The sequence below is a fragment of the Drosophila rhopaloa genome, unplaced genomic scaffold (assembly GCF_018152115.1).
Source record: "Drosophila rhopaloa isolate 14029-0021.01 unplaced genomic scaffold, ASM1815211v1 contig_163, whole genome shotgun sequence".
NCBI lineage: Eukaryota > Metazoa > Arthropoda > Insecta > Diptera > Drosophilidae > Drosophila > Drosophila rhopaloa.
Genome location: NW_025335043.1, coordinates 11676104 through 11701157, shown reverse-complemented (window position 1 = coordinate 11701157; position 25054 = coordinate 11676104). Strand labels below are relative to the sequence as shown.

The following is a 25054-nucleotide window of genomic DNA, read 5'->3' as shown; positions in this document are numbered from 1 at the left end:
TATTTTATGATAATTAAAGCCTCGCCTATGGTATTTGATAGTTTTTAATAGATCGCTTTACTCTTAAAAAGTGCTTAAAAATATTTTTTTAAGTCGCAACTCTGAGGTGGCACACCAAGTCGTTAAACAAAAACTATTTATGAATCTGCCTCGTACAATCTGCTGGTTAAGTTTTGGAGTTTTGGAGGTGGAGTTACAACTGGAGTGCAGCAATTACTCAAAGTTGTTCCCCAATCTGCAGTCTTGTAGCCATTGGCAGCTCATTTCTCATGTGTGGGTCCCTCGTCGCACTTCCAATTGGGTCAAGCGCGGGATTTCGACACCCAAAAGTGAGTGTGGGAATCGAAAGGCAGGAGGGCGGAGCGGTATTTCAACCCACCGGCTGATAAGCCATTAAGCCTCGACGTAGCTGTTGTAACAGAAGCGGCAGCAGATGCGGTCGCTTATCGGACAACACAAAATTTAAACGCTCGAGAGTCGTAAGTTGACCCCAAAACCCAAAAAGTGAAATGTACAAATGAATATCGATAGAGTGCATTTAATGGTCTGTGGAGGAGGTGGGTCCGTTTATCGCAGTCGTTGTACCAGGTCTTTAATGGCAGTCCCCTATCGCTTTCGTTTAGAGATGGAAAAACAGTAAATGGAAATGTTTAGTTTGCCTAGCTACATACCCCTTTTTCCTTATTTAAAATGGAGAAATCCTAAAAAATAATATCATAACCAAAATAATTGGTTTCCTTTAATTTAAAAGATTTTCTCTTTTACCTATAAACTTAGTTTGACTTATAGAAAGTTAGAATTATTACATTGTTGATTTATTTCTTATTGTTCTGTATTTTGTCTCCTCTGATGTTAATACTTTCCCAACTCTAAGTTAACTTAAGAACAATTTATATTTAGACCTTTCCATTTTTCACGTTCGTTCAAAACATGACAACACATTTTTTCCCGTCGCTAGTCAACAACTTATCACACATTGAAATCAACAAGACAAATTATCAAAAATGTAATGTCGCACCCCCTTCTGCACCAAAATTTCAGAAACAACTCGGCATGTGGGCAACAATCGCGATCGAGAATCAGAGAAAGAGCCAACCTTCTCTTTCACTCTGAACGTGTTGGCTGCATTCGCATGCAAAAACAAATGACGTGCTCCACATTCGTGTGACATTTGTTGCGAGGGGGCGGCATTGGGGAGCTGCAAAAGTGTTACACGCAACAACAACTGAACAGGCAACAAAAGGGTGTCCAAAAAACGAGAAAACATTATATAATCCAGTTGTCAGACTATAATATACCTCGTACTTAATGCTGGAAATTATTGATTATCTACACTCTCAATTTCTGACAAATAATCTGGTTTATATGGGTTCTCCTAATATTGTGGATATTTCGAGCGGTTTTGAGACAATTTTTCATTTTTAAATCTCTAGATTACTCAGGTTTTATTAGATGATTATGCATCGTTCTTAATATCGGCTTCATTATATTCCTTTTTACAAAACTTCCATGAACATAATATACTCTCCTTTATCGATACCGTGTAACAAAACTGAGAGACGAAAAAAATAAAACAAAATGAGGCTGCAAAGCCTTGTTGCATTTTATATCGCTTCCATTGCCATTTTGGCGCAGTGCAACGCAGAGTATGAGGCAAAAATGTGGAAAACCCGAGGAGGGTAACCGAAGGAAATTGGGGCAAAAGTGCAGCAGCAGAAACAGAAGCTGACCATGGGGGGATTATCATGGGAGCCGGGCTAAATGTCATTAGAGCCAGACTAATTGAATGGGCGATATAAAAAATAAAGGGGTTGAGAAACAGAGAAATGCATGGCAGTCAGTAAGACCAATAGTGAAAGTCTCTTTTGGGCAATAAATTTATAGGAATTTAGCCAAATATGCAATTTAAATAACCATACAAATTGCTCTGCGATGGCAATCGAATAATGCCGTTTCCAGGATGCGAAGGCAAATTTTAACAGACTTTCAGTTGGAAACGGAGGCAAAAACGGAAATTTTCCCAAACATCCGACTGAAGTATTTAATTTCCTACTCAACGATGCAGTCTGAGCTTCAGGCTGCCACTGATGTCATTTCTGTGTACGTGTGCAGACATTCTAGGAGGGGGTGGTGGAACGGGCAAGTGGGTGGTATATAAACCCAGCCAGACAGCAGACATGGAGGGAAAAGTCAGGGTGTCCCAGTCAGGTAGCGGTAACATAACATAACATAAATAGAAAACAGCCACAAAGGCTTGACAACGCGACAAAGTTCTGTTCCAACCGCCTTCTCATAACACCCACCTCCTTATAACACCCACTCCCCACATCCCACCCCCAAGGGACATATCAGGTACATCCTGCAACACTCCAAGCAACCCCCGCAGTTACATATGCGACGAAATATATGAACGAAACGAAAGATAAGCAGAAAAGTAAGCAAAAATGTAAAAAACAAAACAAATTCTTTAACTAATGCCATTTAACGAACTTGAAATGCGCTGGAAAAGTACATTTGTAAATCATAATTCATGATTCTTCGAAATTCTTTTAAAAAAAAATGTAATTTGTTCATAAACAAAACTGCGTTTGGCTTTTAAATTTTTGTTTGGTTTAGGTATTGCACAAGGTAAATATTAAATGTTGTCCGTCTAAGAGACATGTTTGTCCGTTCAAGAGAGAAATGCCTGTTTAAAAGACAACAGCCCGCTTAAATGAGTTTGTTCTTTTGTTGTTGGCAGTACTATTTTGTTAGTTTTCAGTTTTATCGAGAAAAAAAACACCAGAACCAGTGTTGTCTGTTTAAAAAATGTATGCTGTATTTCATATTTAATGAAAACAATTTGTGCTTGAACCTCTTTCTCTCATTAGCATCAGTAGCAGCTACTTTTTTTTGTCTTAAAACCCGCCTTCCCAACTTAGCAGCCACGGCAAAGTTTGTCATAAAGTTATAATGCTCTCATTAGGCTTGAGGAATATGCAAGGACACAACCGGGGTTTGGGATTCAGCCGGTTCTTTGGGGTGGACTGCGGCATTCTCTCCGGCATTCTTCCGCTCTTTTCCTCAACTTCAAATGCAGCACACAGCTCGGAACAACAATGCAGCTCAGTTTTAAAAGATTAAAAAATGTTCTGTGGGCACCAGGAACTTCAACATCAGCAGCAGCAGGACTTTGGCACAGGATGCAGTCTGGGGGCATGAAACTTTTTAGCACTTTTATTGCTGCTGCCGCCACTACAGCAAACTGTCAGAAGCAGAGAACAACGGCCACACTTTGCCATCAGACGGGAGACGGGCACAAATTGTCAGGTTGTTGACGAGTCGCTGGCTGATGTTTCTACCTCTGCCAATGTTGCTGCACTTGCAAGTTGCCATCGCTATTGCAGTTGCAGCTGCAGCTGCAGTTGCTGTCTGAATGCAGACATAAACAACAATTTAGAGGAATACAATAAACAGCAATTCTAGCGGGGAACGCAACTTGCCACTCGGCCTGGTCATAAAGCAGGTCTCTGACTCTATATCTCCACCGAAGACAGGGGAAAAAACATAAAAGATACGTCTACCAGGCCAAGCACTGGGCAAAAATATGTATAATATTATTATGTAATAGGTTACAAACTGTAGCTCTTCATTAAATAGTGTTAAATTATAAAATATGATGTGTTTATCCTTTTAATTTAAAATTTATGTTGTCAAATTCGATGAGATGTAATAGGAAAAAAGTTGAAAACAAAGAACATACTTTTTTTTTTAAAGTGAGGCAATGATTGCCTCTGTTTGTGCTTTGACTCCTGCTCGCGAGATGAATCTCTAGCGTTGCACTTGAACAAAATTAAACTACTCATTTAAGTTGTGATTACCCGTTGCGCTGCCTCAAGTGGCCGCCGAGCAAAGTGTGCTTATCAACACCAGAAAATGCAGAAAATGTGGGCGTTGCTGGCTGCCAAGGGGGAGTGCAAGTTTAAACAAATATTTTATAGAGCACACACGATGGCAGCCGGCAGCATCCGAAGCTTCCTCTTCAGGTGCAGCAGCTGTGGGTTAATGCCGGCATTACTGCTGCTGTGCGATGGTTTGTGTGTCTGGGAGGGCTTGACATAGTTTCAAGCGGGCGCTTAACGCTGAGTTATCTAAAATACAAACACACGCACCCGTAGTACAGGAAAAAACAAACACTCGTGTTCACAGGTGAAGTTGATTTATGCAACAGCTTGCCATGGCAACTGATTTTGCACTGAAAAGTGCTAGAACTACAACACAAGTCGGAACACAAAGATATAGAAATGTTTTGAAATTAACACAAAATAAACTACATTTATTATTTGCATCAAGAGCTTTATTTATAACCTTCGGTTAAACTATATGTTATCATCAACATTTATCTATAGTTCATGTTACAGTCTCTAAAAACCAATCAATTACTAAGTGCGATGACAGAATTGCCTTAATCTCAAAAGTAAATCATAATACCAACCTAAACATTAATCTTATTAAAACAATTAATAATTTAAGTAACAGCACTCTTATTTCAAGTTTAAATACACAAAAACTAGCCAAAGATTCTCCCAGTGCCAGAGACACACTTGCTGAGTATCATAATTTTATAAACTTAAGGCCTTTACACCTATTAAAATGGAAAAGTGTGGGTGTGCTGGTGCTGCACATGTGTTCGTTTGTTTGTGGCACTCAAAAAACTAGCAGCGCAAAATTGCATTTCATCCCACAACTGGGCCAAAAGGGATGAGGATACGCCGCCGCTCCTTTGGTCCGTTGCAAATTCATGAAATTTTTATCATCATTTCATGCAGCAGTTGCAGCTTGCACTTATGTGCAGCTATTTTATGCATGAAACCAAATAACAAACCCCCCTTTTGCTTCCCATAGGCGAGGTAGGGCCAGCTCCATTACTTCATTAATGGCCAAAAAAGCGAAAAAGGCAACACAGCAGGGCAAAAAGCAATCGCAAGTAAAAGCAGCCAAAGAACACAATTATAATCCGCATAATTTTTTGAAGGGAATGTGGGGGAAGGCAGGCAGGCAGGCGCTTAACCTTCTCGCCTTACCCGCTGGCACATGCGTTCCCGTATAATTAGTCATGAAATCGGAGACCCGAGACGTGCCGAGGGTTTGTCTAGGCGGCATTGAAGGGTTGCCCCAGTCCCCTTGGCCCCCAGAAGTCGTACACCCAACCGCCCGCCAGATGCGCTTGGCTACTTGTCGCGTGTGTCATTCACACATTCTACCTTTAAACACCGCTGGTCACTATATTAGCATTTAAAATGCCCTTGACCGAAGACAAAATTAAACGTTAATATCAATTAAATTTTAATTGGCTTCGATAGGCCAATAAATTAGTTAATATCCAACATCAATTACGTCTCCTATTTTATGAGAATGTCCCATAAATTCTTAAGCATTAATTTAGATAGTTATCATAAAATTGTTATTAAACAGAAGTTTAATGAGTCTTTGGGTTAAGCGATAAATTAAAATTTATTATGTTGTTTATTTATAGATTTTTCTAGTTTGCTTCAGAACAAAGTCTCGCCTTTCATCGGTAATCTTTTTCTGGCACACAGTTAATATTTGCGCAGCTGCGATTAACCCATATTATTTATCTCCATTTAAAACTATATTTAACTAAGAAAAATAAGATTTCGAAAGGTAACAATTAATTCCAGGTGCTATTTTATTTACCTCAACTGTTTATGCCCTCTCTTCTTCTTCGCCCAGCATGTGGCCCAGGTGATTTGAACACGTTTCCATATTATACAACAAAAGATCCAAGGAATGCATCGATGGAAAACCAAAAGGGAATGGGTAGCAGGGTACACGATGCCAGTACTGGCAATGCATCAATGACTTTCCCCTTTGAGGGGCTATATCACAAAAAGCTAAAGCCGGACCTGACAGCCGCATTGCGTGTGGCGCAGGCAACATGGTAATTCAATTTATCCATTGAAATCCGTCAGCGGGAATAGAAAACAGAGAAAACAAACACTCTTCAAGCCTTCTTATGAAGATTGGAAACGATTAGAGGACAGACCTGATAGAAAACAGACTCATGTAAAATTAAAACTGAGAAACTAAAAAAAATCTCGATTACCCTTTTCCATTTATGATTTATTTTGATATACAATTTTAATGTAGAAAACATCTTTATACATTAAGAATTATAATGCTTTTTAAAAGATCTTTAAAGTTCAAGTATAAGTTAGAAGTTTATGTTAAAGACCTTAAGGCAAATCCATAATGTTTGCAAAACCTTAAAAACAACATTTCACTACAGATCTAAATGCACATTCCTATAGCTATAAACTTCAATATAAAGCTTTAGTTATTTATTTTTACGATTCTCTTTCAGCCTCCAGCCAAATCGTTGCTTCAGTTTGCTCAATTAGCTGTAGATGTGTGGATACACATATAAATTTATTACCAGTTAGGAACATGTCAAAGATATAATAACGGATTTTATGCGGTCATAAAGAATATACTTGCTGAAAAACCTTGGTATTAGGCCTATGGATCTTGGTTTCTTGTTTTATTTTTCGCTTAAGCAACTATCAGAAAACCAGACCTAACTCAACTCAAATGATTTACGTATGCGAGGCGGGGACTAGAGGTGGCAGGCGGTTGGGCAAGTGCCGAAAAACTCGTTTTGGACTCCACTTCAAGAACTGGAGCAAGCTACTCGAGTATCCACTGTTATTCCAGCATCTCTAGCTCCATCAGGTTTTTCGTTGCTCTTTTTTTTTCTTTTGAATTGAGCACACAGCTGGCAAGCAAAAAGGAAAATACTGTGTACCAAAAAAAGAATATTTCGCGTTTTATCTGGGCGTTAGGGGCAGAATAGGAGAAGTTGGGCAAAAGAATAGCACCGATAGACAGATGAATGCGAAGATAAAGCTGCCCCCGCAAATTCCTGCTGCCAAAGTGGAACAAGTTCAAAAATGCCCGCGGTCATGTGACAAAAACTTGGCAGTCTCAAAAAGGAAAACCCCGAAAAAAAATAACCAGCAAAAAAAGGAACATATTTCCATTAGTTTTCTGTGTTCTGCTCACCTTTGATTCGGTCAAAGTTGGTTATCGCAACCTGAAATGAAAGAGAGATAGAGAGTTCGTCAATTATATTCAGAGGTACTGGTTAATTCATTATACAGTTATCACTGTATTAAATATATATATCCATGGAAGTAAATAGATTTATTGCTAGGTCTCTTCCCATGCACATTTTCACATCCGCATCGCGGCTTATCAGCTGCTGCTGTCTGACTCAGTTTTTTACTCTGACTGACTGCTTTCGGCGCAAACAGAAAAAACAAATAAAGGAAAAAATAAGTGTAATAATAAATCAGTACACATATTAATATCAACTAGGAGATACCCAGTGATAAAGCGATTCTTTTGACAACTGTTTTTGACTTATTTGGAGAACCTTTAAAATTTAGTTTGTTAATATTACTGATTATCTTACAAAGCAATGTAGTACCTCCTAATAGAAAATTGTGTTAAAATTTCGCCTTTGTATATTTGCACTTTTTCTTTTAGCCCAATATGCCTTCCAATTTTGGAAATAATGGGAATCAAAAGAACGCAACACTGGCGATGATGACGGCGACGCGGCGCAAATATTGATTTTCATGTTTGTATGTATAAGAGCATATTTCGTATTTATAACCCCGCAGAAACTTCATTTTTATATGCATCAGCCAAATATGCGTAAACACAAAAGACCCAAAGCAAAACAAAACAAAAGAGACCCAGACCCTGAGCTTTTTGGCTGGGCCGCGCTTAAAATATTTCAAACACGTTGAAACAATTGCCAAGAAAAGGCGCTAAAACAGAGCTGGGCAAAAAAAAATCTAGGAAATTTGTTCTGCATTTTATGATATGAGAGGGAAGACTCAAAGGCAGTTGGCTACGCCCCCTCTTTTTTTCGAGCAATCACATTTACAGGACGACCACCCCTACGAACTGCTAGGATTTGCCTTTGTCAGCTCCCCTTCTTTTTATCCTTTTCGTTGCTGAAATGTTCACGTGACCTGCTTGCCAAAGTCAACGCAAAAACGTCTCAGGATGTGTGGCCTGCGCCTCGAGGCATTTTCTAAGGTTATTTCCAGCACGAGGTGCGCCAGAACCTATAAGGCAACTCAGCCCAGCTCGGGTCGTTAGAGAAGCAGATGTATCACTTTCGGTTTCCGTCAGTCAGCTGGATTTCTCTCTTGAACATGGGCCAAACCAGCTGTCCCTCGTTTTCTCTATATCTCTTGCTCCGTTCTGAAGAGTGTACGCCCCAAATAAAAGCGTTGAAGCGGCGAGGGTCATGCACACTTCTCATGTTTATTTTAGATCGGGTACTTGAAGATAGCGCGAGAAACAAAATTTGAACAAACAACAGGGAGTAAAAAAGAACAAACGATGAACACCCATTTTATTGGATTTTTTCTAGACCAATGACTTTACCATACCTCGAAATATCAAAGAATACAAAGTGCTCTACATGAAACAAAAAGTTTTGGTAACTATAATAAAAATGGTTCATTAGGAAGATTTTAAATTTAGATAGGAAACTTTGAGGTTCTAAAAACATAAAGTAGAGGAGTTGCAGAATTGAAAATAAAACCAAATAATAAACAACCCTTACATTGGATTTTTATTATTGGATTAATATTAGATGCTATGAAAAGCTACACTCCTAAAACAGATGCTGCTAGAAATACAGATACTAAATAAAATATTCTACTATCTGTAATAGATGGACACCGTCAAAGAGATTTATCAGTTACAAAACAAACATTTTTGTTTGCAACCGCAAATGGAATCAAAGCAAAACTCAAGTGTTGACCAGATAAGTGAGTCTCAAGAGAGCTGTTATATGGCGGCACAAAAAATAGTTCAACTCAAAGCTTAGTTTGTGCACTGCAAAAAAGGCGTAACTTATTAAGGAACAAATCTATTTAAAAGCTAAACATGACTGAACACCAAGAAAATGTTATCAAACGGAAGTCTGCAAAAATAGATTTGCAATGGGAGTCATCTTTTAGGAATACGCTTTGAGGGTAAATATTAGGTAAATAAATAAAATATAAGCTTTAAGGCATGAGATATTTAAGAGTGTTAAACAAATTTCTTTATCGCAAAATATTTTTCTGGGAACCCAATTCGTTTCGTCTTGAAATTGACGTCAAAATATGACAAACCTGAAAACACCTTGATTTAATTGCAAACTCCAATAAGTTATGATCATGCATTCAGGACTTGTAATCAAATAAACTTTAAATAATTTCAAAATACTTTTCCTTATATAAGTTTCCAATTTTTTATACAAGCCAAATCTAAATTACAAAAAAAGGCCGAATTCAATCCTCATAAACAACGAAAGCAGCATGTTTTTGCCCCGGCTAAAATTGCATTTTATGTGGCACGGTGGCAAAAGGCGGCTGCAGCAGCTCTCGAACATGCAATATGGACATGTGAACATTTTTCCGGCAGCACAGCTGCCTTGTACAATCGATGCAAATGTGGGAAAATATTTTCTGATAGACCACACGAAAGAATTAGGAATTTGAAAATTATCCTCCTCGCAGCGAAAATAAATTGCAATTTACGAAAAAACATTTGAGAAATGCTGGAAATGTGAATCCAAATTGAATTTAAAACATTGGGAAAGAGAAAACGAATAGTTCAGATAGAAATGTTTGTTTGTTTGCTTGAATTGTTTGTTTGGTGAGCAAACAGCAGTAGATATAAGCTTTTATTGCATCCCCTACAGAGTGTTAATTGAGAAGGAAATTGAGTGGGCCTTTAGCCCTGGTCAAATCCCACTTTAGCCTGGCTCGTGACAAACTTACATATTGATTTAAAAAATCTATGTCAAATTGATTACAGCTGCGTCACGTAGCCCAGTAAAAATCGAGCGAAAAAACTTGCAATAATAATCAGCAAAGTGCATTGGATTGAAGAAGCGTTTGGGGAGCGTTCTGGGCTTCCATTCATTTAATTCCAGTTCACTTGAGTTCAGTTTTAGTTTTGGCTTCTGATTCTGCTGCTGTTGGTGATTTTTCCCCTTTTTTGCGACGAGTGCAGCCCACTCTAGACACAATTCCAACTGCAATGCACTTGAGACAAAAGCTCCGGCGCAATGCAGCAGGAAAATGGGAGGAAAGTCCATGAGAAGAGGGGCATTGAAAATTCTGCCCACCCAATTGAAAATGAGAACGAGATTTCGCTATCGGCACAATCGCAGCGTGACATTTTGTCAGTCGCTCGGACAGTCATTCAATTGAGGCAGTTGCAAAGAAATAACTCGAGTCAAGCTAAAAAGTGGAGACAAATTACTACTTCATCAGTGGAAGTACTGCACAAAAAGTCTGTTCTAGATTCCACTAGTTGTAATTGCAATAAAAAAATGTCTCAAGATTAAGTATCTCAACATCGAACACTCTTTATAGACAATTATAAATATAGGTGATTTTTTCTTGATGGAAGAATGTGTTTAATGTCTATACTGAACAAAAACATATATTACTTTCAAAGGCTGTGAGTATATATAAAAAAAGAAATTATATGTATGAAGTAAAACGAAATATCTGAGAAGCGATTCAGTTGCTGAGTATTAAACTCGGTTATCCTCAATCAGTTGTCTTAAAAGCATAGTTTAGATCGGCTGCGATGAGCTAAAAGATTTCATCAAAGTATTTTACTCTATCAAAACTTTGCCATAGAAACTATCAAAGCAAAACAAATCTCTTTTCTTTCTTTGGTGTTTTCTATTTTTTCCATCACCAGCGTTTGTGTGGCGCCTTCATGCCAAGTGAGCGAAGCATGAAATATGCTATGAAAATTTGTAGCTGTCTCCAAAAGGAACACTCACTCCTCGAGTATTTTCCCAACCTCCAACCCCTCCCCCTCAAAGCGCATTTGTGGAGCTCAAGACCTCTCAGACCTAAACTAAGTTCATGTCGCGCGTGTTTGCCTGATGAGGCTACAACAAATTTATCACGTATTTGTCACAAGGAATTCACGTGTTGGAAACAAATAGTCGGGCAAATGGAAATAGTGCTCAAATAAGCTGAAAACTTTATGAATGGCTGAACAGGACTAAAGGTGCAATAATAAAAAATGTTTCACATAATTTGTATGCACAGGAAAATAAATTTCGGTAAAGAATTTATCAAAAAGAATAATAGAATAAACCGTTTCATCAATAAATGACTTTAAAGGTAATTTTACAGCTGTTAATTAAATATTTCTCACAGCTTTGAATTTTGCATAAGTTTGAGCTACTCAATAATTGGTGACTATTACTACAACTAGTATCTTTTTAATACGGTTCTGCAAAGCTGCTTTTGTGACCCTGTTTTGCACATTTACCTCTCCAAAGATTCGTGGCAGTAGTGACTAATTACAAACATTATTCCATTCCAACTATTCCACACACAAAATTGCTAGAGTCAAAGGAACTTCCTGCACCCAAAGTAGCTGGCTAATGTCTCTTCTAAGCACTGGAGGAAAAATGTCTAGAAAATGAAGAGTTAGAAAGCACACACTCAGATGTGAGTTAGGGGTTGTCTCTCCCTCAAAGTTGGAAGTTTAACTTTTTAATTTCATTTGAAGGTTTTGAGTGAGGAATCTCTGTGTGTGGAAGCGTGTGCGAGTTTGTCTAAGACCTCCCAGAAATGTGAAGTTGTCAAGTTTTCTGTGCGTTTGGGGAATTACCAGGGGGAGTGGAAAATAGGGTAAGAATGAAGGGTTGCAAGCATCCCGAGCATTTGCTTTATTCGCTGTCATTCTGGAAATGCCTTTGCATCGAATTTACACAGCATCCACACTTCTCAACTGACTGCGACTACACTTGGAAAATTAACAAGTTTATGCATTCGAAATATAAGAAATCGTATTAAAAATTGTAAAAAGTTATAATTTTTTGTTTTATAATAGCCTAGATATTTTAATACTCATTAGTATGCAGGTATTACCTTAACTAAAATTAGTTCTTGACCTCTTTCAATATTTGAGAGAAATAACCTATAACTGAATTTAAAAATTAATTTGAAGTCTACCTCCATCGAAGGCTAGTTCTTTAAATAAAGGACTATTTAGGGATCGACAATTATTTATTTAATTTCACTTTGAATACAATGTTGTTATCAGTGCATGGGGTTAGCTGCAGTGGGAATTATATCTCCCAAGACAGTTATTGCGGCTCGAGCTTTGCCTGTGCTCCACTTTCGTGTTTATATTTATCTGGCTGGTGGCCCGGAGCTGCTTCCTGCCCCCGACCAATTCACATCCTGCCAATGCTCCTGCTTATGCTCCTTGGAGCGCTGGCAAATTCACACCTTGTACTGCTGATTTCGAGTTCAATGCACGGAAATTTCATTTGAATATTAGCCCCAGTAGAGAGGCAGAGATTGCATTCGAAATCGATTTGCCATTTCGTTGCCCAGTCACAGGCCATAGCCAAAGTTCGCAGGACCTCTGACTCGTCCGAGAAAATATTTACAAAACTTTGTGCCAAAAATCCAATATAAGCGCAACAGTCTCATTTTTCCCTATTTATTGACTATCTCTGCTATTTCGCTTTGAAGGGATTAGCCAAGTTTTGCCGCACATATTAAGCGTTCAACTTCAACTCGATTTTCTGGTTTTTTTTTTACGATGACTGTTGGAAGCCGAGAGTTGAGTTCAGTTTTATTAGTTTTTGCCACGCTTTTGGTATTTATTTGCCAGAAATTACAGAGAGAAAAAGAGGAAGCACAGAGGGACAGGGCTTTTCGCCTCATAAACTTTTATTGTCCTGATCCTTGTAATTAAAAAGTTTTTACTAAGTCGCAAAGCAGAGCGCTCTTATTTTAGTGTCATCCCATAAGTTTGGATGGGAAACTTGAGCCTTCGAATTGGGTCGAGTTTAAGTTGCAGCTGCAGTTTCTTATTCGTGACCAGCACTCATTAAAAGCGTTCTACTGACCGAAAGGATTAATTAAGCCGTAGGGATTATATTTTAAAGATCTACTACCGATTCATTATAAAGAAAAATAAGTCTTTGAATTTAATTATAAATTCATCCGGTGAAACTACAATTTTCGTCAATGTATTGAACTTTTGACCTCCTAATAATCAGCTTAGTAGTTTCAATCTAGAATTCCACCCGAATTAGTTTGTTTATGACCTCAGACCGTCAACATAAACGGAATAAATACATAGAGAAAATTTATTTTTCGGTCGGATGCATCGACAAAGGAATATTCGAACAGGGGAAGAAGTAAAGACTAAATTTATGAAGCGAATACCAAAATCTCCCCTCAGCTGCCACAGAAGCGGAGTCAATGAGAAATGCGATTGGAATGCCAGAAATGTTTGGCTTCACCTGGTCAGCAGCCAAATTGTTCATCTCCGCCAGCGTGTGTTTGAGCGACTGTGCGTTTTTACTGCATGGATGTGTTTTTGTGCTCTAATTGGAGTAACAGAGCCGCAAACTTTCTGCCTCTGAATGCCGCCCATAAAAGCAGCTTTATGAAAATCGATAAAATCGAAAACTAGCCAACACAACAGGGCAACAGAGGCAGAAATAGGAAAAACAGCAACCACCGCCAGCTCACACAATCGAACACACGAAAAAGAAGTAACAATTGGAAAATTTGGGAAGCGAAGTTTAGAATACCCTTATTACTTTTTAACCTATATGTAGACTTAGTTTGATAGGATTCCCTAAATTGTATTGTCAAAGGTCTATAGGTTATACTATATTTAGTATTTATATTATATATTTAGTATTTATATTATATTATTAGTATTTATATTATATATTTTTCAACTTTCTGCTTTAGCTTTTGTAAGTATACATATTTAGTTTGATATATCAGAATCCTGGATGAGTAAATGGTGATCTTGAAAAGGTCATATAATTTGTCATATTTTCCAATACCCCTTTCCAGGGTATAAAATCAGTCCTGTTGAGACCGGAAATGTGTGCGGCGGAACGTGGTTTTGGGAAAGGGCCAGGAGCACGCGTCATCGTCGCGGCCTCTCAATGGCAAGGCAAACAGGACGTGGGGATGGAAATGGGGGCAGAACAAGGAACGGAAGGTGGGAAAGGGCGGCAGGAAGAGCCAGGGGAAAGCCGGAACAAAGCTCGCCGAGTGTGTGAGCGAAACAACCACCGACGGCGAGCGATGCAAAAGTTGGCGGCGGTTTATGGAATGAAACAATGTTTTGTTGCCCAGCGGATATGCACTGAAGGTAAGCGGTGAAGTAGGGAGTGCTAAGTGGAGAGTGGGCAAATACAGGAGCTGCGTTCGGAAAGATAGGGAGAGATATATGGCAAGAGGGAGATAGAGGAGCTCAACAGGACAAACAATGCAAATGTTTGCAGCGTGCACAGAAAAACTAGTATAAAAAACTCTGTTTAAATTGTGCTAATTAAATTCAGATTGTTCACAAATCTATTTTATGTGGCACTTAAAAAAATTATGTTTCCTTCGAATTCAAAAATTAAAAAAAAATATATCTGTTTTTCCTTACATTTGGTTGTATAAGGATTTATATAAAACTTGATCGATGTATCCAAAATGAGATAATAAATAAAGTATAGTAAAGTTTTATCTTCCGAATTTATAACTTAACAGTTCTTTTAATTAAAAAAGAGATTTTAGCATGGAGCATATTATTATCCAATAAATTCTTTCAGTGCTCACACATATCCGACCATTTCAGGTTCCATTTGCGAATGGGTGTGTGTTTCCAAAGGGGATCCTCATCCTCATGGTCTCGATTTTCACGTTGATTCTGCCCCGCTACAAAAGCATGCGAGTGCTTTATAGCCAACGACCTGTGCTAATCCCATAAATCTAATTGGCCCCGGCCTCGCACCACTCCCGGCCCGCTTTTGGGTTAGGCGGTCACACACAGGCCGAAATAGCAAACAGAAGAGAAGGGGGGACAAGAGCAACATCCTCTACAATGTCCATGTCCATTTCCATGTCCATGTCCAGTTCCCGTTTGAAATACACTCTTTCCCCGGTGGAAATTGCGCCTGCAGCTCGACCATTAAATGTGACTGCAAACTTTTCTTTCGCAGGCAAAAACTTAACGACATAAATTAGAACTTTAGCTGGGAGCAGCTTCTCCACGAGCTCCACCTCAATTTATCCCCCCTCAGGTGGCTGAGCTCCAATAAAGAGTCGCTGTCTGAATAAAAACAATTGCGAAATGCAATGTTGTGCCTGCAGCGGCAAACAACTTTATTTTTAGCTGCACTTAGTCCTGGCTGACTTGTCACCTGTATGGCAAAAAAGAAGCAACAGCAACGAGAAAAATATTTCTGTGGGGATTTGATGCTTGAAATACCCTAGAATGATTATGGAAAAAAATATCAAGTCATTTCACCTTAAAATGATATAATAATATCGAGGAGATTTATTGTTTGGGCTGTCAAGCAATTTGTCACAAACAATCTTTTGGGCTTTTATTTTTGAATAAATTCATACAAACCTAAAAAAAGTTGTTAATTACACTTTTTAAACCAGTTTGCAACAAAGAAATATTGAATAGGAAATTGGGGAAAAAGCTTAAATATATTTTTCAAGACCCTTCTATCCGTATTCCAAATCAATGACAAAATAATACAACCTCATGTAAGGGTGACCCAAAAGAAAAACTTTAAATTGGCATAAAAACTTTTGAACTTTTGCAAATAGGGGCGGCGAGAGGTTCAACGAGGGAGTAAGTTGGGTCAACGGCAGCCCATTAAATAGATTGATGACCAGGCCAACTAACTTGGGAACTATGTCAATTGAGACAGTAAACTGACAAAAAGAAGGTTACAAGTTGCACCCAAGCAGGCGTAGTTTATAAAATCAAGTCTCTGCCAAATCAAATCTATTATTTTCATACAAAAATGTCGGAGCAAAACGTTGAGACCACTGGCTATGTGCCCCAATATTTTATAACGCTGCCCCGTAAGATCAAGAAGCTAATTCTGTATCGCTTTCTATTTGCCACATTACTGTGCTCATGGTTGGATTATCAGATGCTTGCCATTTTTTTGTGCATTAATTTATTTGAGGTGAGACGACCACTGTTTTCTCTTAATGAGATATTGGGATGGACTCTTTTTTCGGTGTATACCTCGACAATGATGTTGCTAATAAGATTGTGCATGGTTGGTTATGGTTTGATTTTATGCCACGTACATTATGTCAATCCGCAATGCTATCCCTACAGAATTTGGCGAGTAGTTAATGAGTTTCCTGTACATATTTGCTTACTTTCATCAATACTATCAGTAACTATAGGAACCAGCTGGTTATATGCATCTTTCGTGGATTTAATAGATGTGGATTACCTGTTAGGAGGATCCTGGTACTATCTTATAACCTTTGGCTGCTTTAATGGGATTTCCTACTTTCTTAAACATCATGGAAGATCCCTAAGAAGATTTCCATTGCCCATAGTTCATTTGGATATGAAGGGAAGCCTTATTCAAATGTGGTGTTACCAATTCAGAAGTTCTGGAAAAGAAGCTTTGGTTCCCACTTTATTATTTGCCCTGATTTACTGGCCATCTATGGCCTACTTGGAAACAACTACAACTAATGGAGTCTCTACAGGATTTACTATGATTATAACGCAACCCAAACGACTTTTTCAAGGCTGGTTGCTATCCACATTGATCACGGCTAAATTACACATTGTTCGGGAACTTTATGGTTTGATTATGCAGCGCCAATTATCGTTAATTAATGATTCAAGACGTCTGCACGAGTATCTGGATATTAATTTATATAATCTTATATCGGCTCGATTTCAATATTTTCTTTGCATGATGAGAATGAAACCTATGCCGATGGGTTATCAACGCTATACCCTTTCCTTACCGATCGCCATGGCTTTGGATACTAGCGAAACATATGGCTTTAGATTACTGGCAGCCCGTGATTTCTACGCCGCCGCGTCGGGCACTTTATGTAGTGAATTATTCAATCAGCCAGCTTTCAATAGAACACGAAATTGGAATGAGCTTTGCGACGCTATACTGGAAATGGTGGATGAGTTTCTGGGCAGAATGGAGTCCTGTTTGGAGATTGCTCCTTGCAAAAAAATATTCAACTTGTTGAAAAATCAAGCGCCGAAGAATCCGGGACTTCGATCATTAGTAAAACCACCTGCTCCACCAAGACGTCTACGATCCACTTGTAGAGGCCCTCCAAAATGTCAGACACCAGAGGATTTTTGGTGTTTCTGTAATCTGGGAAAATATCTATATGATAAGATACTAATCTATTGGGACTGTTTTTGGCTTAGATTACCAGTGATCCCGCAGTGGTATTCTTATTTTTACGACCTAGACACTCTGGCCAAACTTAACCATGAATTGAGATGTGGAGAACCTTTGGTTTGGGCGCTTCAAGGACTCGTTTGTATCTGCGTGACATCCGTAAAAGAAGGTAGCTTTGTCTACATCCAACGCGATCTTGGTCGAATTTTGGTATGTTTATTAAAGGTGGAGGAGAAACTAATCAGCGCCGAGGAAATGCAGGTGAGGAAGCGGGGAAAACTGTGCTCTAGTCATGAACTTTTAATTATGGCCATAAACCGATGTTTGTACAAAATGCTTTTTACTTTTGGCCCCCATTTGGATTTTTTTCTAGACGATATTCATTTTAAGGCGAACTTAAACCAGAGGATAAAGTTGCTGCCCTAAGAATTTTTTTGTTTTGTTATATTAGATTCTTTGTGTTTTTACCACTTGTAATAAATTAAATAATAAATAAAAAGGGGGCAATATAGATTTTGTATATGTATTTATCTATCCCAAATTTTTAGGATTGCTAGAATATTTGTAGATCAATCAATCGTTACATTCAGTTCGAATTTAAGAATTATAATTTTATTTTCTAAAATGGGGAGTCAAATGCAGTATGTTTCAGACTATTTTATGTATCCTTATATATGCTAAGATACTCTTAAAGATTATTAAGATTCTTAAAATATTTTCCATTTGTTACAAAAAGGGAAGTCTTTAAATCGTCTCCGCTCACGCAATCATCTCAACATTATTGCTTTTTTGTCGCACTTGCCACGCACTTTCCACTTTTCCTCGCCGTATCTCCTCTTCACTCCACCGTCTTTCTCTCTTCTCCTTTTCATTTCTTATCAATAAAACGCTGCTGCTGTGTGCATTGTTTGCTGGCTAAGTGGACAAACTCACACACGCACAACTGGCAGGGAAAAGGAACAAAGGAGGAGCCAAAAGAGAGTGGCGAACAATTGAATTTTCTACTTGTGCTGCTTCTTTCTCCGCCACTTCTTTTGCTTTGACTACTTTTTATTCGTTTGGATTCTCCTTATTGCACCTCCCACGCTGTGTTATCCCCTTATCCCTCCCCTCCCTTCCCTTCCCCACGCTACTTTTTGATTGCCTTTTGCCTTTGTGGTCGTCCGTATCATGTAAACGCTTTGTGTGCAAAATAGAAAATAAGAAAAACAACAAAAACAACGGCAACGGCAAACAAACTACGAGCAAAATAGAGAAATGAAAAGATCTCAACAAGTTTGCCGTTAGCCGAGCTAAGCAGATTTACTTGTTTGAGAGCATTTTGCGATTGCCATTTTGCATTGATTTAAGAGGGTGAAAAAAGGGGAAAGGGGGTCATAAGAGAGTGCAGAGGCCAAAAAGTATAACTGCCCAGTTGCACTCAAATGAATCTCCATTCAAAACTCTCACTCACCAATCAAGGGTTAAACATTAAGAGCCTGTAGAAGAAGCAGCAATAAATCTGCACTGTGCATAACGATAAGATAAAGTAGCGATTAAAATCGGATTGAATTTGGATTTCATAAAATCATTTATGCCCTCAATTTTTCTTGCCCTTCTCTTTTAACCAATTTTACTCACAGTAACTAATCATAATAAAATCGAGATCAAACAAAGAAATGCATTGAATTTTATAATTCCTTGGAAATTAAAATGTATTTCCTGTCATATAAGGAAGTTAAATTTCCTGTTTTAAAATTTCGATTAGCCGATAGCCACTGTAAATAAAAAATGTGAGGCAAAAGACAAACTATTTGTGGTCTCTATCAGCGGCTGGCCACAAAAAGAAAAAGGAGAAAAAAGCGAGAAAAATGCGGAGAAAAGGGAAAGAGTCGCAGAGACAGAAAACAGACGGCAGCAATGTTAATTGAAGGGTTTTCCTTTTTTTCTGGGTGGGGGGTTAGTTAAACTCCTCTGCAACAGATAAGCTACAAAAACACCAACAAAATCAACAAATAAAAAAAGAAAAAACAAATTTTGTGGCTTGAACTTCAAAGCACATGGAGCGATTTAGAGGGAGGGGTGGGTGTAAAGGGGGGTTAATAAACAAGCCACCAAAAGGTAAATAAATAAGCACAAAATGCCGAAAACAGCGCACAAGGGAAAAGCCAGGAGGAGAGAGCAAGAGGGAGATAGAAGGAGCAGCTGCTGCGCCGACGCCTGCTGTTCTTCAGCTTCTTCTTCTTTTCTACCCCACTCTTCCCTTTTCGATCCTCCTTCTCCCCTTATTCTCCACAAATTAAAGGCAATTACAATAACAACAACAACCAGAAATGCTCTTTGACTTTTTACAGCAGCCAGAGAAATGAATAAATAAATACAGTGCACACTCGTAGCATTAACTTCAAAAATGTAGTTTGTTAACTATCTACCACATTTACATGGCCTTCCTAATGAGAATATAATTTTAAATTAGTTTCTTTTTTAAAGGATTATTTTTTTAAATAAATTAACTCTACCAATTGGGAACCTATTGACTAATAGTGTCCACCTTTATTAAATTGTTCATTCTTTCGAGTGTCCTCTGTTCATTTTATCAGCAGCAAAGGCATAAATAGAAATGCAGCGGGAGAGCAAATCTGGCTCTCACTCTTTTTTTAGTTTTTGTGTTTACTTATTTGCGTTCATTGGCTTCTATTCTTAACGGCACTTTATGCCAAGGAGGTGCGAATGAATAAGAGCTATTATCCGGTTTTTTTTATCGTACTTACCTTTTTTAATTAGAATAAATCAAAACTTCTGCTGCGGATTTTTTATTTGATATCAAAAGCAAAGCGGAATTTACAGTTACGCCTGCCACTGTAGTTAAACTTGATGTTGTTTTTAATTCACGGTCTGCGGGCCAAAAAAACAACAAATATGAATTTTTTTGTATTTTGCTTTTCTACTTTAGGCTAAAGTTCGGCGCTAATTGGAAAAGAGATGCGAGAAGAGAGGAGAAAAACTATAATTAACGCCAGCAAAAAAAGGTTCTAAATATCCTGCGGGCACAACAACAAAAAGAAGGAAAATCAAGAAAATGAAGGGGGAGCAGTTAACAAAAAGTAACAGAAAGTTGCAGAGGGAGAGGCGTTGGTCTGTAAGGGGGAAAGATATGAAAAACACTCTTCCGGGAAAAAGAGAAAAATCCGAAAAGAGAGGAGCTGCGCAGGATATTTTAGCCGTCTGTTAAAAACTATTAATTTTGATTTTAATTGGCACTGCGGGTTCATTTTGTTTTTCTCGTTTCTTTATTTATTGGCCACTCCGCTTTGTCACTTTATTTCGAATTTAATTTTTCCACTTTTTCACTCGCCCCCATGAGATTGTGTGTGTGTGCGAGGGAGAGGGTGTTTGTGCTTCCACTGCAACTCCATACTTCTTTCTCTTGTTTTTACACACACTCGAACAGTGGGAGTTTGAAACTTACGCGTTGCCGTTTTATTTTATTTTTTTTCAAATTAACAATTGCTTTTAATTCAGCTTTCCGCACTGCAAAACTCCGTATTTGTTTCATCCACTATACTGTTGTCTGTCGATAAGCCGCCGAAAAACGCCGACAGAAGAGAATCGCGTCCTCTTGGAGCAGCTAAAAAACACAGAGTGGTGATTGTTTTCGTTTTTCGTTCGCTTGACGAGGTACGATAGCATCACCACGATTAGTCGTGTAGCATATTCACACTTCTTCATCGATAATGGTGCATTAACACGTCTCAAATTTTACCAAAATTCCACAATCAACTTCTGGTGTTCCTATATAAAGCTGCTTACAGAGTATATTTTTTACCTATCACTAAAATAATTGAATCTTTAAGCAACCCAAATTTAATTTTTTCCACGATTCTCATCGTTCTATAAAAAACCTGTAGTGTGAATAGGCTTTTTATGAGAATCGATACTTGGCGATACATCGATAATGTAACGAAAATATGAGCTAAAGTGGTGCAGCTCGGGGAAACAATTATGCGGGACTCCTAACGGACAAACTTTCACATATTTTATGATTTAAATTAAATTAACTGTGATGCTGCCCTCTCTAAACAGATAGTCACTAAATTGTCCAACGAATAACCAATAATTGGTTCGCCGCGGACAGTCCTACTTGATCCCATCTCTAGCGGGGTGACCGTATATTGTATATATTTTGGTATATTTGAAAATAGTATAAAAGGTATATCTTTTGTCTTCTTTATCTCTTTCGCGGCCACACTGGTGGTTTATATTGTGCGCGAATTTTCTTTCTCTTGGCTGTAAATTGGCAAAAATCGGAGCGGCGCCTAAGTTAAATATCTTCTAAATATTTCGGGTTTCCCCGATCAACAAACAAGGTTCAAGGAACCGGCAGACATCGTTTTAGAGGAGATTTAGGACCACCGACAGAGCCGCAAAATGCAGTCTCATAGCAAAAAACGCGTTTGTTACTACTACGACAGTAAGTTTTTAAATCGAATATATAGTAAAAAGCCTACTTAATAGGGAAATTAAGACTCCCAAGTAGCACTATTGTTTTTCATGCCGACTTCGTGTTTTTTTCGCTTCCACTCGACTTAGATGATAGCATTTTTGCAAATTTCAAGTTTTACGGCGACTGTACGAGCGCGTTCCGGTCCACAGCGCACTTTTCCAATACGTCCGCAGTGCGCTTGTTTGCGTGTGCGTGTGTGTACCTGTAGGTCTCTCTCACACCCCTTTGTGTTTTTGTTGCTTTTCGTTCTGGGCGAAAGTGCGACCGGTGCGGTCGTTCAGGAAAAGTGCTGCTCTCCCACAGACGCCTTGCCGATAGTGGCCGTAAAATTTGTATTCCGCATAGCGTGGCAATTAATTGTTTTTTCAAGATGCTAACATTCGAGATTTTGCTCCCCAGGTGACATTGGCAACTACTACTATGGCCAGGGTCATCCCATGAAGCCCCACCGCATACGCATGACCCACAATCTGCTGCTCAACTATGGGCTCTATAGGAAAATGGAGATTTACGTAAGTTATTAATTAGTATACGATGGAACTTCTATAAATCTAACTTAAACCAGTTTAATTAAAACAGATTTCGATTTCATTAAATTTATTTGACATAGGCATAATAATAATAATATCACGTTAAAATTATTTCAAATGATCAATATTTCACCATTTTAAATTTAAATTTTGTATTTATCAGCTGTAGGAGCAATTTATTGATGTTCTTGCTATATATTTAGCTTCATCTGTGGTTATTTTAATACAATTCCCTTCCTATTGCAGCGCCCCCATAAAGCCACTGCCGATGAGATGACCAAGTTCCACTCGGACGAGTACGTCCGGTTCCTGCGCTCCATTCGGCCTGACAACATGTCGGAGTACAACAAGCAGATGCAGCGCTTCAATGTGGGCGAAGATTGCCCCGTTTTCGATGGACTCTACGAGTTCTGCCAACTCTCAGCCGGAGGATCCGTGGCGGCAGCCGTTAAGCTTAACAAACAAGCCTCGGAGATCTGCATCAATTGGGGCGGTGGTCTGCATCATGCCAAGAAATCGGAGGCCTCCGGCTTCTGCTATGTGAACGATATTGTCCTCGGAATTCTGGAACTGTTGAAGTACCACCAGCGTGTTCTCTACATAGATATAGATGTCCATCATGGCGATGGCGTAGAGGAGGCGTTTTATACCACCGATCGTGTGATGACCGTGAGCTTCCACAAGTACGGCGAGTATTTCCCCGGAACCGGCGATCTGCGGGATATTGGCGCCGGCAAGGGAAAGTATTATGCGGTGAATATACCCCTGCGTGATGGCATGGATGATGATGCGTATGAGAGCATTTTTGTGCCCATTATCAGCAAGGTGATGGAAACATTCCAACCGGCAGCGGTGGTGCTGCAGTGTGGCGCCGATTCCCTGACTGGCGATCGGTTAGGTTGCTTCAATCTCACGGTCAAGGGTCATGGCAAATGCGTGGAGTTCGTAAAGAAGTACAACCTGCCATTCCTGATGGTCGGCGGTGGTGGTTATACCATTCGTAACGTCTCCCGCTGCTGGACTTATGAGACCTCCGTCGCTCTTGCCGTGGAAATCGCCAACGAACTGCCCTACAACGATTACTTCGAGTACTTTGGACCCGATTTTAAGCTGCACATTAGTCCCAGTAATATGACAAATCAGAATACGTCCGAGTACCTGGAAAAGATCAAGAATCGCCTGTTCGAGAACCTGCGTATGCTGCCCCATGCACCAGGCGTTCAAATCCAGACGATTCCCGAGGACGCCATCAATGATGAGTCCGACGACGAGGACAAGGTCGACAAGGACGATCGACTGCCACAGAGCGACAAGGACAAGCGCATTGTTCCCGAGAACGAGTACTCCGATTCGGAGGATGAGGGTGAAGGCGGTCGACGGGATAACCGCACATACAAGGGCCAGCGGAAACGACCGCGTCTGGACAAGGATACGAACAGCAACAAGGCCTCATCGGAGACGTCTAGCGAAATCAAGGACGAAAAGGATAAAGGTGGGTGTTGTACTGACTTAGTATTTGGAATCCGCAAGACTTAGAAATTGTATATGAACACATATTACGATTTAACGTTTTATATACTGTATATAGTCCACAGATCTTGCAAATTTTAAATTTACAAATTTTTATAAAATCCTCATTTTATTATAAAAGCAGGGAACCCCTTTTTAATTTGGTATCAAAGACTGTTGATGGTTTTAATATTAAATAAACTGCAGGAACTAAAATTTTTTAAAAGTCTGAATGTAAACGAATTTTATATAATACTTTGTGAGCTTGTAATGATTCTAATTGCATCTTATATAAATTCTTAAGTCTTATGTATATGTCTGTCAATGATCCTTAAGCAAATACATGATAAATATTAAAAAAATATTAATAATATAATAATACATTTGTATCTTGTTTAAAGGTGATGGAGCTGATGGCGAGGAATCGACGGCGTCCAATACGAACAGCACCAGCAACAACAACAGTAACAACAAGAGCGATAATGATACTGGAGCGACGGCTAATGCTGGATCCGGGTCGGGATCGGGTTCCGGCACCGGAGCCAAGGGCGCCAAGGAGAACAACATATGACGTGGCGGCCGCAATTGGTTATAGAAGCCAATTAAGCGACCGCCGAAGTACAAACCGCCGGATTTCACCTAGCGTCGTCTCATCCCGCCCTCAAGCCACGCCCCTGAGCCACGCCCACGGCTCCCTCTATCCGCCCCTCTATAAGTTCCCCTGCGATCAGCTCGCTTTTTTATGTGTAAGCTGAAATCCATCGCTTTCCATGGGGAAATTCAGTTATCAATGGGCGGGACTTAAACTTATCGTAAGATAAAATACAATTTATTGTAAGGCAATTTGTGCAGATCGAAAGTGTATAAGCTAAGCAAACGTAAGAAAAGCCAACGTCTAAGCGATACAATGTGGCGAATCACGCAGAAACTAATCTAATCCAATAAATATTTATAAATACGAAAGGCCGTGGTATTATTTTTGGGTTCTAACGGAGTTCTATTTATTCAACCGTATTTTGCTAGCATTGTAATAGATTTATTCTGGAATTCGAATATTTAAAAAAATATAAATATATAACTCAATATAAATATTTTGTAGTACTTTTGAAAAATCAAACTGAAAAAATTTCAATGCTCTTTAAATTACTTTTAATTTCGATGTTTGCATACGAGTAAGGCGGTAAGTAAATCTTCATGTGGAAGTTTACCCATTTGCATAAAAAATACAAACGTCAAAATTGTTTAAAATTGTAA

General features: G+C 38.9%; 3 protein-coding genes across 4 annotated transcripts in view; 2 read left to right on the top strand and 1 right to left on the bottom strand.

Annotated features, from left to right (window-relative positions):
- The window catches only part of LOC108047779 (tyrosine-protein kinase Src64B), a 35657-nt gene extending 14735 nt beyond the window's left edge, over window positions 1–20922 (bottom strand). The window contains exons 1-3 of one of the 2 annotated variants that reach the window (XM_044457903.1): window positions 20727–20922; window positions 20029–20224; window positions 7063–7093 (exon numbers count right to left, since the gene is read on the bottom strand). The gene's annotated coding sequence lies outside the window, so the exon portion shown is untranslated. The remainder of the gene's footprint in view (window positions 1–7062; window positions 7094–20028; window positions 20225–20726) is intronic. The other variant, XM_044457904.1, reaches the window with a different exon arrangement.
- Window positions 15739–18497, top strand: LOC108047778 (nucleoporin Ndc1). Its single transcript, XM_017128127.2, has one exon. The coding sequence runs from the start codon at window positions 15899–15901 to the stop codon at window positions 17702–17704; it is 1806 nt and encodes a 601-aa protein (XP_016983616.2). The 5' UTR covers window positions 15739–15898; the 3' UTR covers window positions 17705–18497.
- Window positions 20923–21475: 553 nt separating the features above from the next.
- LOC108047785 (histone deacetylase HDAC1) lies at window positions 21476–24763 on the top strand. Its single transcript, XM_017128137.2, has 4 exons — window positions 21476–21728; window positions 22161–22273; window positions 22538–23783; window positions 24202–24763. Exons 1-4 carry the CDS (start codon window positions 21686–21688, stop codon window positions 24369–24371), a joined length of 1572 nt encoding a protein of 523 aa, XP_016983626.1. The 5' UTR covers window positions 21476–21685; the 3' UTR covers window positions 24372–24763.
- The last annotated feature ends 291 nt before the right edge of the window (window positions 24764–25054 follow it).

What these genes read in the sequence shown, in the direction of transcription:
- LOC108047785 (XM_017128137.2), top strand. Translation starts at nt 21,686, where the DNA reads ATGCAGTCTCATAGCAAAAAACGCGTTTGTTACTACTACGACA. An exon ending in ATAGGAAAATGGAGATTTAC is followed by an intron (nt 22,274 to 22,537) that starts GTAAGTTATTAA and finishes TTCCTATTGCAG; the next exon opens with CGCCCCCATAAAGCCACTGC. An exon ending in CAAGGACGAAAAGGATAAAG is followed by an intron (nt 23,784 to 24,201) that starts GTGGGTGTTGTA and finishes TCTTGTTTAAAG; the next exon opens with GTGATGGAGCTGATGGCGAG.
- LOC108047778 (XM_017128127.2), top strand. Translation starts at nt 15,899, where the DNA reads ATGTCGGAGCAAAACGTTGAGACCACTGGCTATGTGCCCCAATATTTT.